At 44.5% G+C, this 16808-nt stretch overlaps 1 protein-coding gene across 1 annotated transcript; it reads left to right on the top strand.

Annotated features, from left to right (window-relative positions):
* The first annotated feature begins 2566 nt into the window (after positions 1 to 2566).
* On the top strand, positions 2567 to 7605 carry PIM3 (Pim-3 proto-oncogene, serine/threonine kinase). The gene is made up of 6 exons (XM_054273769.1): positions 2567 to 3099; positions 3426 to 3535; positions 3681 to 3731; positions 4024 to 4387; positions 5679 to 5855; positions 6012 to 7605. The coding sequence occupies exons 1-6, from the start codon at positions 3018 to 3020 to the stop codon at positions 6194 to 6196; spliced, it is 969 nt and encodes a 322-aa protein (XP_054129744.1). The 5' UTR covers positions 2567 to 3017; the 3' UTR covers positions 6197 to 7605.
* Positions 7606 to 16808: the final 9203 nt, after the last annotated feature.

Below are 16808 nucleotides of genomic sequence, written 5' to 3'. Positions count from 1 at the left end.
AAATTAAATGTCTGTCTGCCAAAATTAAGTGAATGAAGAACAAATACCCCCTTATCACCCTTTTTTTTTTTACAGTAACTATCTTGTTTTCTTCAATGTTAAATGTAAAATAACCTCCATTTCACACTGATGTGAAACTACAAATCAGATTGGGGGCTACATCAATGCCAGGATTGATCCCAGAATTTTTAGATTACCACTTTGCTACAAATATATATGTGGAAAGGTATGTCATGTTTTTTTTAATAGCTGACACAGCTGAAGATATAGATTAAATGCAACAGGATTTTGAGGGAACTATATTATTTCCTAAACAGGTTCAAGGCAAATGTATCACTGATTTACTATAGATTGGCCACACACAGAGATGAATTTAAACAATTCCAAATATAGTTGGAATGACAAAGCCTGATGTTTTTAGGTTTACAGACTAGTGATCCATGCATGATTTTTCATGCCTGGTCATATTAAAAAAAGCACGAATTAGTAACAACTTGCAGTGTTAATACCATAAATAATTAGCACTTACACATATTACACGTATTAACTTTTATTAATATAGTTTGAGGAGCCAAAAGGTAGGGTCTAACAAAAATTAAAAAAAAAAAAAAAAAAAAAAGGAAAAAAGAGCTTTTTTTATTGCTTTATCTCATAAACCCATATCATTAGCTTTAAAGAAAAAAATAATCCATGAAACCTCCTGAATTCCTCAGCTACTCAATACCTCAATGGTTTATTTTGGAGCCCCTGCAAATTGGTCTGAATGACAAGTAGTAACTTTAATAGCCCAAAAGATCTATCTTCAAAAAATACATCCTGGGACATGAAGGGTTGAAACTGCGCCTGCAAACTTGACCTTTTACATCAGCTGATCTAATCTAATAAAAGATATTACCTCTCCCTAGAAGTCCTTGCTTTGTTTATGGGCACGACCGCCCGGGATTACAGCAGTACTATTATCAGACAATGCCAACCGCTAGGCTCTCCCCGAGAGCCCGGCTGGGAGGGGCTGCCCAAAACGCCCTCACACCGGGGATCCCCGCGGAGCTCCGCTCCCTCCAGCTCCGCTGCCGTTCCACCTGGCCCGCGGCGGCTGACAGGCCCGCGGTGACAGGCCCGCGGTGGGTGACAGGCCCGCGGTGTCACCGGCCTGGCGGTGACAGGGTGCGGAGGGGCGGCCGCCGAGCTGTCTGCAAACGGCGGGATGCTACCGGCCTGAGCGCCAGCGCCGGGAGCGCATCTGGGCTGGGCTCGCAGTAGCTGCTGGAGCGTTCATTATGATGTTGTTGCCCACCCAGCATCGCAGTCAATTTCTAAAGCAGTCGCCCACAGCTTTGCTGGACAGACACTCGGCAAGATGCCCTCGATGCTCTTGGGCTTCTCCCTGCGCCTGGGCGCCCCGAACTGTCTGGGTGTCCCTTCAGAAAAGGCCAGAGCAGCGGCGGAGCCCGGAGCGCGGTGCCCGGCGCGGCCTCAGGGCACAGGGGCCCCCGCGGGCCGGCTGGCAAGGGACGCGCCCCCATTCCTGTTGATGCAGCGCCCCCTGCGGGGCGGGCGGCGGCGGCAGCGCCGGGCAGTGGAGCAGCTCCGTGCCCTCTCCAGGCGCGGCGCCTCGGCGGGGCGGGAAGAGCTCAGCTCCTCCGAGCTGCGCCGCCAGGACTCCGGCGCCCGCCGTCGCGCCGCACCGGCCCCGCGGGGCTTCCGCACAGGGGAGGTGACTGACAGAGGCAGGCGCGGAGGGCAGGCGCCGGCGTCCCCCCGCGCTGGCACGGGGCCGAACTGCGCCGAGGCGAGGGGGCAGCGCTGGGGAGGAGGAGGAGAAATCGCCGCTGAGGGCGAGGGAGCGCGCCGCGTGCTCACTGGGGAGCACCGGCTGGCAAAATGAGCGGGCTCCGACCACCATGCCGGGGCTCCTGGCACCACAGGCGCACTCCGCAGAGCCCCGGCCCACCGTGCCCCGGCAATGTTGGCGCCCCGCCCCCGCGCAGCCCCGGACGCGGCGGCTCGGAGCGACCTTCCCGCAGCCCGGGGCGGGGCGCGCCCGGCGCGCCGCGGCATTCCCGCCCTGCCGCCGCCTGGCCGCGCGCCGCATGCAAATGAGGGCTCTCCTCATTGGGCCGCACCGGGAGCCCTTTGAAAGGGCGCCCGGCGATTGGCCGCGCGGCAGCGTTAACGCACACGGGAGAATCTCCCCCCCCCGCCTTTTTTTTTTTTTTTTTTTTTTTTTTTTTTTTTGCCGCTAATGTGTGATGCGTTCCTCTCAGACGATGTGTAACTCTGCGCGCCGGTTACTACAGATTAAGTAGTTCCCAGCCCCCCGCCCTCCCCGTGTCCGCCCGTGCGGTGGGGCGGGATAGGGCGCTGCAGTCACGGCCACCGCCCCGCGGGGGCTCCGGCGCAGAGGGGAGGGGGCGGCGGGGACGGCCGGGAGAGGTGTTTCCCCCCCCCGCCTCCCCCGCGGAGGGATATTCTCGGCGCTCTCGCCGCACTCTGCCGCACCAAAATATTGGGAGTTAAGAGGCGGCTCGGCGGCGCCGCCGGCTCAGAAGCGCGCGGGCAGCTCGGCGGCGGTGCGGTCTGTCCTCCGCCCGCCACGGCTCCACTGCGGCGCCCAGCCCGCTCCTGCCACCGCGGCCCCCGCAGGGGCGGGCTCCACGCGCGGAGCCGAAGACCCCGGACTTGTCTACCTCCGCGGAGAGCTATAGTTCTGCCTGTGCCTGCCTGCGCCCCGAGCGGCTTTCGCCGGGTGGAAGAAGAAACGCGGGAGCGGCGCATTCGCTGATTGCGTTTCTCCGGAGGACTTTGTGCGACCGACACTTGGACTACTGCCGGCGGGGACGGACCCCCAAGGACTTCGTGGGTTCCCGCTCCCGGCCGAAGAAGGAGCCGCGCAGAAGCTTTCGGCGGCCCGCCGCCCTCCGCCGGCTCCGGAGAGAGGAGAGCCGCGCCGAGCCGAGAGGACGCCGGCGGAGCTGCCGCGGGGAACTAACTCGACGTTTTTCTCCCCTCCTCGGAAGATGTTGCTTTCCAAGTTCGGCTCGCTGGCGCACATCTGCAGCCCCAGCATGGACCACTTGCCGGTGAAGATCCTCCAGCCAGGTACGAGGCTGGGGTGTCCCTGCCAGCCCCGCGCCGGAGGGGCGCGGACCGGCCCTGCGTTACCGGGGCGTTGGGCTCGGCGTCTCGCAACTCACGGAGCTGCGTTTATATATTTTTTAATTTTTTTAACAGAAAAATATTTTTTTTCATAAAGCCTTGGTCGGAATCAGGGCAGCGCACACAGTATGGTTCTGCCATGCAGAGCGTTTGTGGGCTTTTTTTTTTTACATTATTTATTATTTTTATCATTATTACTGTTATTATTATTTTTCGGGGGCAGCGCGGTTGCGGGCATTAACGCGGCATTTTCCCTCTTGTTTACGCAGTGAAAGTGGAGAAGGAGCCCTTTGATAAAGTCTACCAGGTGGGCTCCGTGCTGGGCAGCGGGGGCTTCGGCACCGTGTACGCAGGGAACAGGATCGCCGACGGGCTGCCGGTGAGGCGCGGGGCTCCCGGGCGGGGGCGGCGGGCGGGAGCGTGGCGCGGGAAGCGGCGGGCGCGGCGGGCCCGGCCCTCGGCGGCGGGGCGCAGGCTGAGCCCGCCCCGCCGCTCACGGCGCCTCCGTTCTCCGCACTCCGCAGGTCGCCGTGAAGCATGTGGTGAAGGAGCGGGTGACCGAGTGGGGCACCATTGTAAGTACCCGGGGGGGCTCCGGGGGTGCCGCGGGGCTCCGCCGCGGCGAGGCCATTGTGTGGGCGGTGGGGCCCGCCCCGCTGGCGCGGCCTCTGCGTCGGGAGGGAATTTGGCGGGGGTTCGCCGCCGCAGCGCCGCGCCCGCCCCTCGGACTGCGGCAGCGGCAGAGGGGGCCCGCCGGCCGCGCCCTCCTCCCCGCCCTGCGCGCCCTCCCCGCCTCCCTCCCCTCAGCGACGGGGTGCCCCGGGCCGCGCCACCCCCCCGCTAACCCGCGCCCCTTTTTCTGCCCAGAGCGGCATCATGGTGCCCCTGGAGATCGTCCTTCTCAAGAAAGTGGGCTCCGGCTTCAGAGGGGTCATCAAGCTGCTAGACTGGTACGAGCGGCCCGACGGGTACCTGATCATCATGGAGCGGCCCGAGCTGGTGAAGGACCTGTTCGACTTCATCACGGAGAAGGGTGCCCTGGACGAGGAGACGGCCCGCGGGTTCTTCCGGCAGGTGCTGGAGGCGGTGCGCCACTGCTACGGCTGCGGCGTGGTGCACCGGGACATCAAGGACGAGAACCTGCTGGTTGACCTCCGCACGGGCGAGCTGAAGCTCATTGATTTTGGCTCAGGAGCCCTCCTCAAGGATACAGTCTATACCGATTTCGACGGTACGTGCCTCCCACCCTTCCCCTGCCCCTCCCGGGGTGATGCCCTCCCCAGAGCTGCCGCTTAGCCCCCTTCCAGTGACCAGTCGCAGCAAGCAGAGCCCCTGGTGTGGGGGTTCATATCAGGTCTATCGGTAATGGAAACCTGTGGACCCGAAGCCGCTTAGGGGTGTTCAGTTGCGTAGGAAAGAAGCGATTCCAGGCAGTGACGCAGCAGTTTATGTTTCCCTGTCTTGGAAAAAGCGGAGTTTTTTTCCTAGAGGGCGATCTGTTTACATGGAGGTTTTGCCAGTGTCGGATGTTTCCATGTGTGGATATGCAGTTTTTACATGCGCTGGTTTTTTTTAACTCGGAGTGGTGCCTCCCCCGCTCCCATTCTGCCAGTGTCCTGGAAATCCCGCATTGCAGATTTTAAAGCGATGGTCACAAATGTGCTCCCTCGAAATGACTTGCCACAGCGGCTGGGGTCGGTGCTTTAGAGGTGGGAAAGCTGAACACAAGCCAGCGTGTGACCAGGGGGAGCGTTTCCCCCAGTCCTTGGAGTAGCACTGATGTAACGCCGGGGTCCCGCTCCCCCCGCCCCAGCTGCCGCGCTCACATCTGTTTGTTGTGAAACCCGAAGCCCTGCCGCACGTGACCCTCGCATCACCAATTCCCCGTTTTGTTTGGTATCCAAGGAGCCCTCGGACACTGGAGGGAGGGAGGAGGAGAAGGGGGGCGAGTTGGGAAAAGCTGCCGCATAGAAGCCCCGGGGGGAGGCCTTAAAAACATAGAAATCGTAAGCGGCCCTATTTTGTTTACTGCCCTGTGGAATTGGATAAAGCAGATTAGCCCCGTGTAATGCGGGCAGACCTGAGTTTCACCTTCTTGTCGCCCTCTCCTCCTCCCTGCCAGCCCCCTTTGTCCTTTTGTGTCTATTTTTGGTGTGATGCTGCAGACGCCACGTGGTCAGTGAAAGGGAGCTTGCCTCAGTAAACAGTCAGCTGATGGGGCTGTGTTATTCCTTACAACAAAATAGAACAACCGGATGGGCCAAGTCTGTTGATGGTGTAACCCTGCAGATGACCTGAAATTACACTGCTAATGGCTTTGGCTTGTGAAAAATTTAAAGCTGTTTAGTAGTTTTCTGGGTTTGGTGTTGATTTTTTGGTGGTTTTTTTTTTTTTTTTTTTTTTTGTTTTTTGAAATTCCTAAATGTCAAGTTTTTTAATTTAACTTAGCTCTGCCAGAAGGAGCTGAATAATGGGGAAACACTTTAAACCTTTAATTGTGTTGTGTTTTTTTTTTCTTTCAGGAACGAGAGTATACAGCCCTCCAGAGTGGATCAGATACCACAGATACCATGGGCGGTCAGCAACAGTATGGTCTCTGGGAGTGCTGTTATATGACATGGTTTGTGGAGACATCCCTTTTGAGCAAGATGAAGAAATCTTGAGGGGGCGATTATACTTCAGGAGAAGAATTTCACCTGGTAAGTTCTGCAGAAGTCCATTTGGTTTTTTTGTTTTGGGTTTTTTTTTTTTTTAATGGTCTTGTACTCATGAGCTTGTGTGGGTGGATTTTTGTTACTGAGGATTGTCATTTTTTTACTTTTTTAGTCTAATATGGCTTTTTTTTTTTGTTACAGAATGTCAACAGCTGATCAAATGGTGCCTTTCACTGAGGCCTTCAGACAGACCAACACTTGAGCAGATTTTTGACCATCAATGGATGCACAAATCTGAAGTAGTGAAGTCTGAGGACTGTGACATAAGGCTACGGACCCTTGATACTGATGTATCTAGCACAAGTTCAAGTAATGAGAGTCTGTGAATTACTAAGGACCTCGCACTGGGAGGGGGAGCTTCAAGCAGAAAGACCACAGTGCTGCTGCCAATACATAGGAGGGGCTAGAAAAATGCATTCATTATTCTGTAGTTGAATCTTTGTCTGAGGGACTTGATTTTGTTTTCCCCCTTTGCTGGTTTCTGCTTTGGAATGAGAGATTTCCTTTGGAAACGCTGATGTTTGGGAGTTGCAGGCCAGTACTTAGTCAAAGACTGACCTTATTAAGAAAGCAGTGACCTCTTGAATACATGGTAAACTTTTTTGCTCTCATAGAGCCTGGACTAGATTTTATTTGCTTTTGAGTGCCTTTTTGAAAGCTGCTTCAGTGGGACTTTCTTTTTTGAGCTGTCTATGTCCAAAGAAGATCCAGTTCATTATAGGAATTTGCTCCCTTTAGACTCAGTGCTGGGGGAAGCAGCTCCTATGATGCATTGGAGAACCTGTTCGGTGATTGAATGAAGTAGTCCCATCCACTGGTGATGGAATACTTGAACACAGACATTTCACTCCTGCCCCCTGCCCTTTACAAATCCAACCCACCACTGCTGCTCAAAATATTTCCTATAGCCTGCACAGAAATATGAACAGGTATATCGGCTTCTTTATCAGAAACATTTATTCATGTTTCCTTTTATCATCTCTACCATTGGGCATGAGAAGCCCCTTTCTCAACTCCCCCCGGCCTTTTGTCACCCTGCGAGTCTTAAAGTATGTATGGGCATGTTGAATGCACAATCAATGCAATATTCAAGGACTTCTACTTTTTTTTTCCATACCTGTATAATGTGTTTATGTAAACTTGGTTTTTCCCGTGTACTATACAGTTATTTATTGTTTGGATTTTAGAAGACCTCCCACAGTTTTCAACTGTGGCTATTTATTTGGTTAATTTATTTGGTTAGAGTTATTCAACACTGTGCTTTCCCCTCCTTCTCCCCATGGGAATTCTAGTGGTTTGCCCATGGCACTTTTTTTTCTGCATTCCTGTCAACTTTTTGGTTACAAAAAAATAAAAATAAAAAAAATTTCTGACCTTACCAGTTTTTTGTTGGAAGATGGGAAATTGTTGTACAAAGTCTAATTTAAGGGAAATAGAATGACTTTTTAAAGTTAGTCAGTATGCCTTTTGTCTGGTATTATTGTACCAGAAGTGTAAAGTAATGCTGTTTGGAAGGGTTTTAAATTATTGACATTGTACAGTCTCCGTGCATTGGCTCTGGAAGGTAGAGTGGCAGAGTCATAAACCTTAATTTATTTTAATAGCTGTGTTTCTGTGATCTGGTTGCATTTATGCAGCTTGGATTTGGATTTTTTTCTTCTGTTTAACGGTGTGAAATGTATGGAGATCATATTTTTTATACAGGTATTTCAATTAAACTTTTTTGTATATAACAGTTCCGTGTTTGTGTACTTACTTTTACCTTCATTGTTACTTGTGATGAGCTGGGAAACACACTCTGTTACCGTCTCAGCCCTTGTTAAAGGTCTGCAGCAGCTGAGCCAGAGTTAGGAGAAGGTCTATGCCACTCAGCAGTGACTATTTTGAAAGAATTAAGCAATCCCTTGCCTGAGCTCTATCTGCTCCTCAATCACTGCGTTTGATGTTGGACTGAGGAAGGAGTACAATACAACAGCACTAATGGCCTACATAAAAGGGAATTGGCCCTGTAATTGTGGGACTTTTACCTCTGTAAACACTGAATATCAGTGTACTTGTCCTTAAGTATAACAAGGAAGGGGTTCTGTAGCTGCTGGTGGTTACTGTTTTCACAGTTGATGTGTTTACTTTCCATTACATTCAGTTTCCTTCTTCCCACTTACACCTTCCTTCTCGGGCTGGGTGAGGACTTCTGGTAAAGGGACAGCATTCTTGGGGATCAGGGTGATTGTTTCCCTTCAACTCCTAGATTATCAAAGACGGGTGTGTCTGTCACTTGATGGAGTATGATAGAGGGGAGCATGTGCCATTCTCACCTACAGCAAAGGACAAGAGAAATTTCCTCAGCATTTATCTTCACATCTTGGGAGTCAAGTCCTGCAGATTAACGATTTCATCCTCGTTTCTCTGTAGCCGGAGACTTACCTGACTTGGTCTTGTTGCGGGGGAGGTAGTGATTACAAGGTTTAACTACTGCAGAGAGATCTACGAGGTATATTTAAGGATGTGTTCAGTCATTAAAGGAGCTTTGTAGTTGTCACAGTAAAGGGCTAGGCTTAGAATCTTAGTTTCATGTTATTTCCCTTTCTGGGGATCTTTCTGCCAGTTCATCTGCTATTATGTTGGTTCCCTGTGGGTAATAGCTCACTGGCATCACATCAAGCTCCTGATGCTAACTAGTTTAGACTCAAAATGCCAATAAGTAGCAGGAGGTAAATCTGAAGAAAAAAGACCATTTTTAGTCTGTGCCCTTTTCTGATGACACAGAGGGAAGGTGTGTAGCCTTTTCTTGGCCATAAAAAGGAAGGTCACATTAATCCAGTTGGGGAAAAAAGCCCTAACCACACTTCTGTCCATCAATTTATTTTCTATGTTTTCTGATTTTGGTCCTTTTTTATTTTAGACTTGTTTATCCAGTTTTTAATGAAAATCTGTATAAATGCTAAACCTAGTCCCTGAAAAACTCAGTTCCCTATTGTTGGACCTCTTCACTGAAATAAAAGATTGCTTAGAAAAAAATCACAGTGTCATATGAGAAGAACACTTAAAGTGAATGTTTAGAGTTTTCCTTTGGAATGAGAAATTCCTTTTGCTTACGAAGGGAGGATTCAGGTATGCTACAGGAGAGATGATCCCAGCACCTAGTGGGCTTCTTTAGGGAAACATGTTTCTAACCACAAGAGGTCCCTGGAGAAATTCCAGTAGCTGACAGTAATTAACATCTTCCACTCCAGTGACTTCACATGTTCACAGCTGTTCAGAGGGATGGCAGCAGGGCTGTATGGGTGAGCTTCAAAGGGCTACCAGAAAAGCGATTCTAAAAACACGTTTGTAAAGCTGTTGTTGATTGCTGAGCCAGGGACTTTCAACATTTCCACAAGAGCTGATGTTACTTTCCTTAGCTTCACTGAGAATCAGGGTTGAAACGCTCTGTTTTGAAACATAAAAACTAGGTTTTCACCTTTTGCTACTGAGGCAAAATGCATTAAAAGGATAAAGGTCAAAAGGACACGGGCACGAGTGCTGACTCCCCTCTGGGATTAGCTCAACATAAAAGGTGCACTTTCAGTGCTGCACAGGCAGCTTTGCTTGTGGAACTCCCCTGCACACTAATAGAAGCCATGTGGCTGAAACACCATATTCTGAAAGTAATGATTTGTAAAAATAGCTTTTCATTACAGTTGAAAGTTGGAAAATGATGTGTTAATACAGTTCCATTAGCTGAGTGTTTCTGCCAAAATGAGCAAGTCAGTGACAGCTCTTGGTTTCTCCTGTGCTTCTATCTGATATTAATACCATTAAATGTTATTTCTCTGGGATCCTCCTCTTCATACTCTCTCCCCACCAGCTTGGTTTTCCACAGCACAAAGCTTGAAAAATAAAATTCAGCAGGTCATTCAAAACCCTATAGTTTAAATCAGGGCCTGTTTTAACCTTGAAAAATTGATTTAACAATACTCATACCTATGCATGTATGCATGCTACTGGCTTCATAATAGATATTTAAAATAAATTCTAGTACTGAAATATCTTTAACAATGTAATATTTTGTGTAATTCATATCCTGAGTAAAGCTCATTTCCCTGAGTGCATAGGCATACACTGTCTTCTTTTTTTTGTCTCTTTTTGTTAACTGAGCTTATATTTACTGAAGCAGCTGAATAAGAGCCCTTTGAAAATAACTATCAAAAGATGTTAGGAAGATTGACGAGGGTGTGTTCCCACCAAACACTTATGGTTCTCAGTGGTTTAGTGACCTCTGTTGGTGAAATTAAAAAACATGTTCCAAAAATGATTATGCATAAATTGGGGAGATTTTAAAGCACTGCTGGTTGATATTTTTAGATATCAGTGAGTATGGCTGATACTTAATTATCCCATAATGCTTGAAGGGATATTTCACTAAAAGTGAAAAATTTTAAATTGCTACAAATGCAAAAATCTCAATAAAAATGGGGAGAGGGGATTATGTATTCAAAAGGTTGTCAAATCTGCATCTGATGTCTCAGTGCTAACCTGCCTGGTGTGCCCCAGTCACCTACATGACTCTTGGCATGAGCATTTACAGCCATATTAGCCCTCATTCTTCCACTTCATTTCAGCAACCATGAGAGTCATTTGTCTTCTGGCATGCAGATGGGCAATAATTCTCAGCGGTGTAACGACAGAATGTTGTGGCCCTATCAGCCTCATATTAGTGGAATTTTTTCTGCTAACAGCAGTGATGCCACAATTCGTAGCAGAGGTCAAGATGGCTGCGTTTTAATTTCATTGCAATACAGTTTTTGATACTGCCCCAAAATTTTCTCTGCTTGTAAATTTGCAATTACTGAGTTTCATGTGATTTAAAAATTTAATTTGTTTTTGCCTACAGCATTTCTTCAGGTAGCTGATTTGCCAGAGACGTATTAAGCTTTGATTATATTGCAGAACTGCTGAACAAAGTGATAAGGAGGCCACAAATCCATGCAACTAAAAATTAATTTTCATCTGAATAAGAGAAGATTCCTAATTATTTTCAGAGAAAGTTTGTCTCATAACTGGTGAATTCGTGTTATCATTAAAAAATGGGTCCACATAGACATACTAGCTCTTTTTTTTGATGAAGAGAAGTGACTAGAGAACTCCAGAGCTGAGGGGTAACTCAAGGCAAAATGAGGAGCAGAAAATGCATCCATTAAGTTCTTGCAGATATTTTGTTAGCTTGCAATTCCACCCCTTTTCTTCCAACAAATTTAAAAGGTATTCAATCTTTCTGTCCTTTACTGCTCGTAATTATTATTTGTAATACAGCCTGGCACACTCAAGTTTTAAGAAACATTAAGTGGTTTGCCATACTCTGATAAAATCGGCATTTTTATATCTCAGATGCTGGGATTTCCTTTTCCTTAAAATGCTGTGAAGGAAATTACTTGCCTGCGGAAACATTCTGCTTACATAACAATATAAATTCAATATAGGTCTCAGATTAGCTGTGTTTAAGCTCTAATTAATATGGTCTTAGTAAGAACGTTATCTATTATGGCTAATACTCTGCTAATTGACTACACAAACCATTATGTAAAAAGCTGCTTATACTAGTCCACTAAGAGAATTAGTGAGATGCATACTTTGACTTGCACTGTTTCTCAGGTAAGTCTGTGTTAAACATCCAAATTAGAATTAAGTCATAGTCAGAAAAGTGACTTGTGGATCAATATGATTCTTTGTTTACTATTATTGACTCAGCAGTCACTGTAAGTCTCCAATTAGGAGTACAGAAAGATTACAGAAAATTATACTGAAAACTGAAGTATTTTGGTATTTTGCTCAATTATGTACAGAATCTTGAAGAAAATGTTTTATTATTTTATGAATAATTGTCCATGTAAGAGCTAGGGTTTTGGTTTTTTTGTCTGTAGGTTAGCGCTACTGAAAAAAATGCTCTTTTTTAGAAATAAGAAAAATTTTGCTTGAGAAATTTACTCTCAAGCAAAGTAATTATGATAGGCCTGATTTCAGGGTTGAAGTTTCTCTCTCCCTTTTTCTGCTTTCTTTCTTTTAGGACAGGAAAATGTAAGCATCAAATATCAGTCTATTTGAATTAAAATATATAAATATGTTAACAGGCATATATTATTAGAGATTGGAGTGATGATTCTCCATATAGGATATCCTTTCGAGAAATTTCCAAGCCTAATATAGTCACAAAAAGGAAAAGTCTCTTTCAAGATCATCCTAAGGAAAGATGTCCATTACCTGTGGGGAAATAATCCTGTGTTCAAGACTCCATGCAAAGATTTTGGGGTGGAGAGAGGGGAAGAGGAGGGTTGTTTGTTTGTTTGTTTGTTTATAATGTCTAAGTAATATCAAAATCCTTAAAATATTAAGATTTACCCACATAGAAAAATGTGAAAGATCACTGCTTTGCAGAGGGAAATTTGTCTATTGTCTGGGCAGATATAAATGGATAAAAAACTTAATCAACAGGAAGCCAGATAAAGTTGTGGTAAGGAAGAGTTTTATATCTGTAAGGTTAGCTGAACACCAGAGTAAATAGACTGTGTACTATAGCAAATCAATATTTTTAGAAACACACATTTTTCAGAAATCATCTAAAAGATACAGCTATTTTTAAATTACCTTGAATTTCTTCAGCCTAATGATCGTGAATTACGAAGACAGATTTCAGTCACAATATTCAGCTGCTTCTTGAACCAATACAAAATTTATTGACAATGCTGGCTTTGCTACTGGCAAAACCAAAACTTTTAAATGCAGATTTGCCCTAATCAATAGCAGTGGTGACAGATTTTCTCGTGATGGTGAGGCTATGGGGCCACTGACCTTTTCTCATAGCCAGCGTCAGCTAAATTGTTCCTCCCAATATCCTTTCCTTTTGCTGGTGCATTGGTATTGAGATCAATAAACTGATCTCTCCGATAGCAACCCAGCACAAGTGAGGGAATATGCACAACCTCTTGGCTCTGGGATGTGATGGAAGAGAGCTGGTACTGCTGAAGAAAGGAAATGTGCAATAACAAAATTTTCTCTGGTCAGTCTTCATCGAGCATACCCCCTAATTTCTATTTGATAACTTCTGCAACAAGGAATTTGTAAAGAACATGACAAATCTTGCTATTTTTAACCTCACATGCAAATTATTTTAAGTGGCTTTTCTTCAAATCAGGTGCTGAGCATTTGATAGTGAGGCATCAAGTACTGATGAAGTGAAAGAACTAAGGTCACTCAGAATCCTACACAGGTCAAAACTTAATTCATGACCATATTTATATATCTCAACAGTATGCCCTACTTTTTAACCAGCTTCACAGGTACATTTGCAAATGAGAAAATATATTAAACATTTCAGAATTGTTAATCAATGACAATACTTTATAGCTATTCATGAAGAAAATATACGTTGCAGCGAGAAAAAGTAATGCAAATGAGTTATCATAATTGCATTTATTGTTTTATCTCAAGCTCTATGATTTTCCTATTTCTCTGTCATTTTGAGTCTCCTCAGCAGTCATGAGCTCTCTAGGATATTTTTATCAATATTCACAGTTTAATATGTAGGATTCCAATGTACTTAACTTCTGCAACTGATGTTGAAAATCTTGGTTAGTCCCTATCTAAACCATGATTTTTGAGTGCATTTTGAAGATGCACTGTTCCCAGTTTAGTGCTTGTTGTGGTGATGCACTCAAGTAGTTCTAATAGTAAGGATCACTAGTTCCCCCGATAACTCCTAGCCAAAATACTTTTGGTGGTATAGGACCCAATTCTGCAGTTCTTGTCCAAAAATTCCAATCATTTCAAGAGAGGTTATGTCTGTGTGATGACTAAAGAGATATCCCTTAACTTGTGAAAAAAGAGTGTCTGCCCTAGAGAGAAAATAAGTAAGAAAACCTGAAGTTGTAAAGGAAACCTTCCTGCAATGCTGAAAAGCAGTAGAAAAAGGAGAAAGTCCTTCTGTCTTTCAGAAGTCATAGCTGCACCTCTCTGTAAGACTACAAGTGTTCAAGTTAAATTTTTATGCTCTGCTTTTCTTTCAAGTTACCTTGCCCCTGCTTTCCAAAGCAGGGGCAAGGTAACTTGAAAGAAAAGCAGAGCATAAAAATTATCTCAAAACTCGGGTCCTTAATGGCATTTTTGTTAATACTACAAAGAGCAGTTAGTTACTCACCCCTGAAACTAGCTCAGCTGTTAGATCATGCTAACAAGCACCAGTTCTTTTTCCCCATGTAACTGCCTGTTGGTGTGAAAAAGGGTTCATAACAATGTTGATCATAATTTGTACCTCACTTTTCCTCTGCTGAACAGACTTTCTATGTCACCAACTAGTGGCACAATCCAACTCCTTTTATGGCCTGTGACAAACTCCTACTGATACAGGTGATGAGGGCAACATGGGTGAGTCACAGTTTCAGAAAAAATAATACATACTTTCATATTCTTTACTAAGTTACATCCTTATTATTTAGTATTATTTTAAAACTGTCATCATGGCAAAAACTGCACTGGTGCCAGTGGTTCTTTTCACCCAGATAGTTTTCAGAATCCTTTAGAGACTTCATTCACTGATTATTAATATATATATATATATGATGGCAACTTTTGTTTACATCTCACTGCAATCTTATAACTTTCTTAATTCCAGAACAAAGTAATATAGTTGCCAACACTGAATATTTAGCCAAGTTATTAACAGACCTGAAATTATTTACTCTTTCTGACCAATTTTTCTGTTTTCTTGTAAAACTGAATTTCTTTAATGGAAATTTCAAATTACATAAGTTCATATACATGGCTATCTATATATATAATATTTCAAATTCTTACAGTAGGTTTTCTCTAATGAGCAGATTGGTTCAGTCGAAGCTCACTGACAACTGAGCACCCCAAATGGTGGTCATCAAGGCAATATTAAAAAGTCATAAAGAATCCCTGGACAACACAAGATTATCAGAAGTGAACATTTAAGTTCTCCCAGATCTTGCAGGTGGCCAGTACAAGCCTTGTGTGGCACTGGTGACAAACTGGAATGGAAGATTCTTCAAGTATCATAGTGATAAGGCATCAAATGACCTGGTGCTGGTTTTCTGCAGGGAAAGATTACCATTACCATGAAAAAATACAAACATTTGTGTTGAAATGAAAATATCTTTACATATCTAGATTAACATTTAGAATGCTGTTAACTGACTCAAGTTAATGAGTCAGTTAATCAACTCAGAGGAGCAAAACACTCCAGAATCACAGATGTCAATTAAGAGATTGTCTAATCAAACTTTCTGCAAGTACATTTTCCCAGGTAAGTTTTTGAACTAACACCTCTTTGAGAGCTATAGATAATAAAAAGTCGTTCATTTTCTCTTTTGTCACTAGTTTTATATAAAGCCTGTTTGGGAACATTTGTTGGAGTGCCTGTTACCCCAATTTAGCTGGAATAGTTTCAGTTTTCAACTGAAACCCTGGTCTGGGTAAGTAGATCAGTAGTTACCACACCCTGATGTCTGGTTCTTATGTATATTTCCATGTAGATTTGCCTTAGAAGGTGATTTGCTTATTTAAAGAGCAATATGGGGTATGAAAGGGTTATGTAAATATATGCTTTGCAACTGCAGTAGTGGCCATTTTAAATAGGTAAATGTAATTTCAAAAATCACAGAGTGAAGAAAAGTTGCAATGGCATCTTTGTCTGAATACAGCTGCTCACTGATTACCTAAAACTAGGGAGCAGCTACTTGCAACAGATTTACCCTGCACATGCATTTCAGTCTAACCATCTCAAAAACTGACTGGTGTATGTTGTACAAATTTTGACCACAGGCTGGCCTGCATATGCCACTGTAATTTATACAGTTGATTACCTTCCCCTTTCTCAAGGATATTAACTGGCATGAACCTTCATTTTTTTCATTTCCAGTAATTAATTCCCTGTAGAGAGTGACTGAAAATACTAAACAGAAGCTTTTAATCAGAAATTATTAGAGTTGTCTTGTCAGCCGTCTGTTAATCACCGTGCATTTTTGTATAAGGAGTGAAAATTGTATTAAACCTTATGCTTAATTAAAACATATTGTCTCCATAGCAGATTGGAAAGTACTGTCATCTGTTTAGACTTGCACCCTAAGATTCATTAAGGGTTGGTTTCCTGCAATGTGCAGGCATTTAGAAATTCATTTTACTGGGCACTGAATGAAGGTACAAAGGGTGAGGGCTGTAGCACACACAAGAATTCTTTTGTTGAAGGTCTTCCAAACCACCCCAGTAATGCAGACTGACAACATAGTGAAGGAATACTAATGAAACTGAATGGGATTAAAACTAGAAAGTGAAGAATAATGAGGGGAAAAAAATTGCCTTGCAGATTTTGGGATTCATTGTGGCAGTCCGGTCTTGTGAATTACATGGGCACTAGAATTTTGTACAATGATTCCTGTTTGAATCTTTATTATATAAATAAAAAAAAAGAAGTGATTTTTTGAAAATTTGTCATTTCTGTGGAAGTGACTACAGCAGCTTGTTGAAAGCTAAGGAGACCTGAATGCTCTGGTGTAAAATATTCCTCTAAAGATTCAGAAGGAAAAATATGGGAAAATGACAATGACCGATTACTGTTTATTATTACAGTGGGGTGCAAAGACTTGCAAAACGTTGCTTGTTTTCAATGTCTTTTTAATACATCAGCATTCTGCTACATCATCATTGTCTAGGAACATGTAAGAGGTGAATATCTCATTACTGTTTTCTGGGAAGAATTTAATATCAGCCCCAAGTTCTTGCCAGAGTGTGGTAGACGCTGCTCTGTTCATCAAGACGACTGAACTGCAGACAGTCATTTGGCCAAAACTGGTATTAAGTGTTGGCTTGTAAAACCAATCTTATCACTGTGTCAGCTGCTTGTTGTGTTTTGTAGAATCTCACTGTTATCCAGCTTGACAAGTTTGC

Source organism: Melozone crissalis, unplaced genomic scaffold (genome assembly GCF_028551555.1).
Source record: "Melozone crissalis strain CALT ecotype California unplaced genomic scaffold, PUWL_Pcris_2 ptg000004l_1, whole genome shotgun sequence".
NCBI classification, from domain to species: domain Eukaryota; kingdom Metazoa; phylum Chordata; class Aves; order Passeriformes; family Passerellidae; genus Melozone; species Melozone crissalis.
This window is presented reverse-complemented; position numbering and strand designations above follow the sequence as displayed.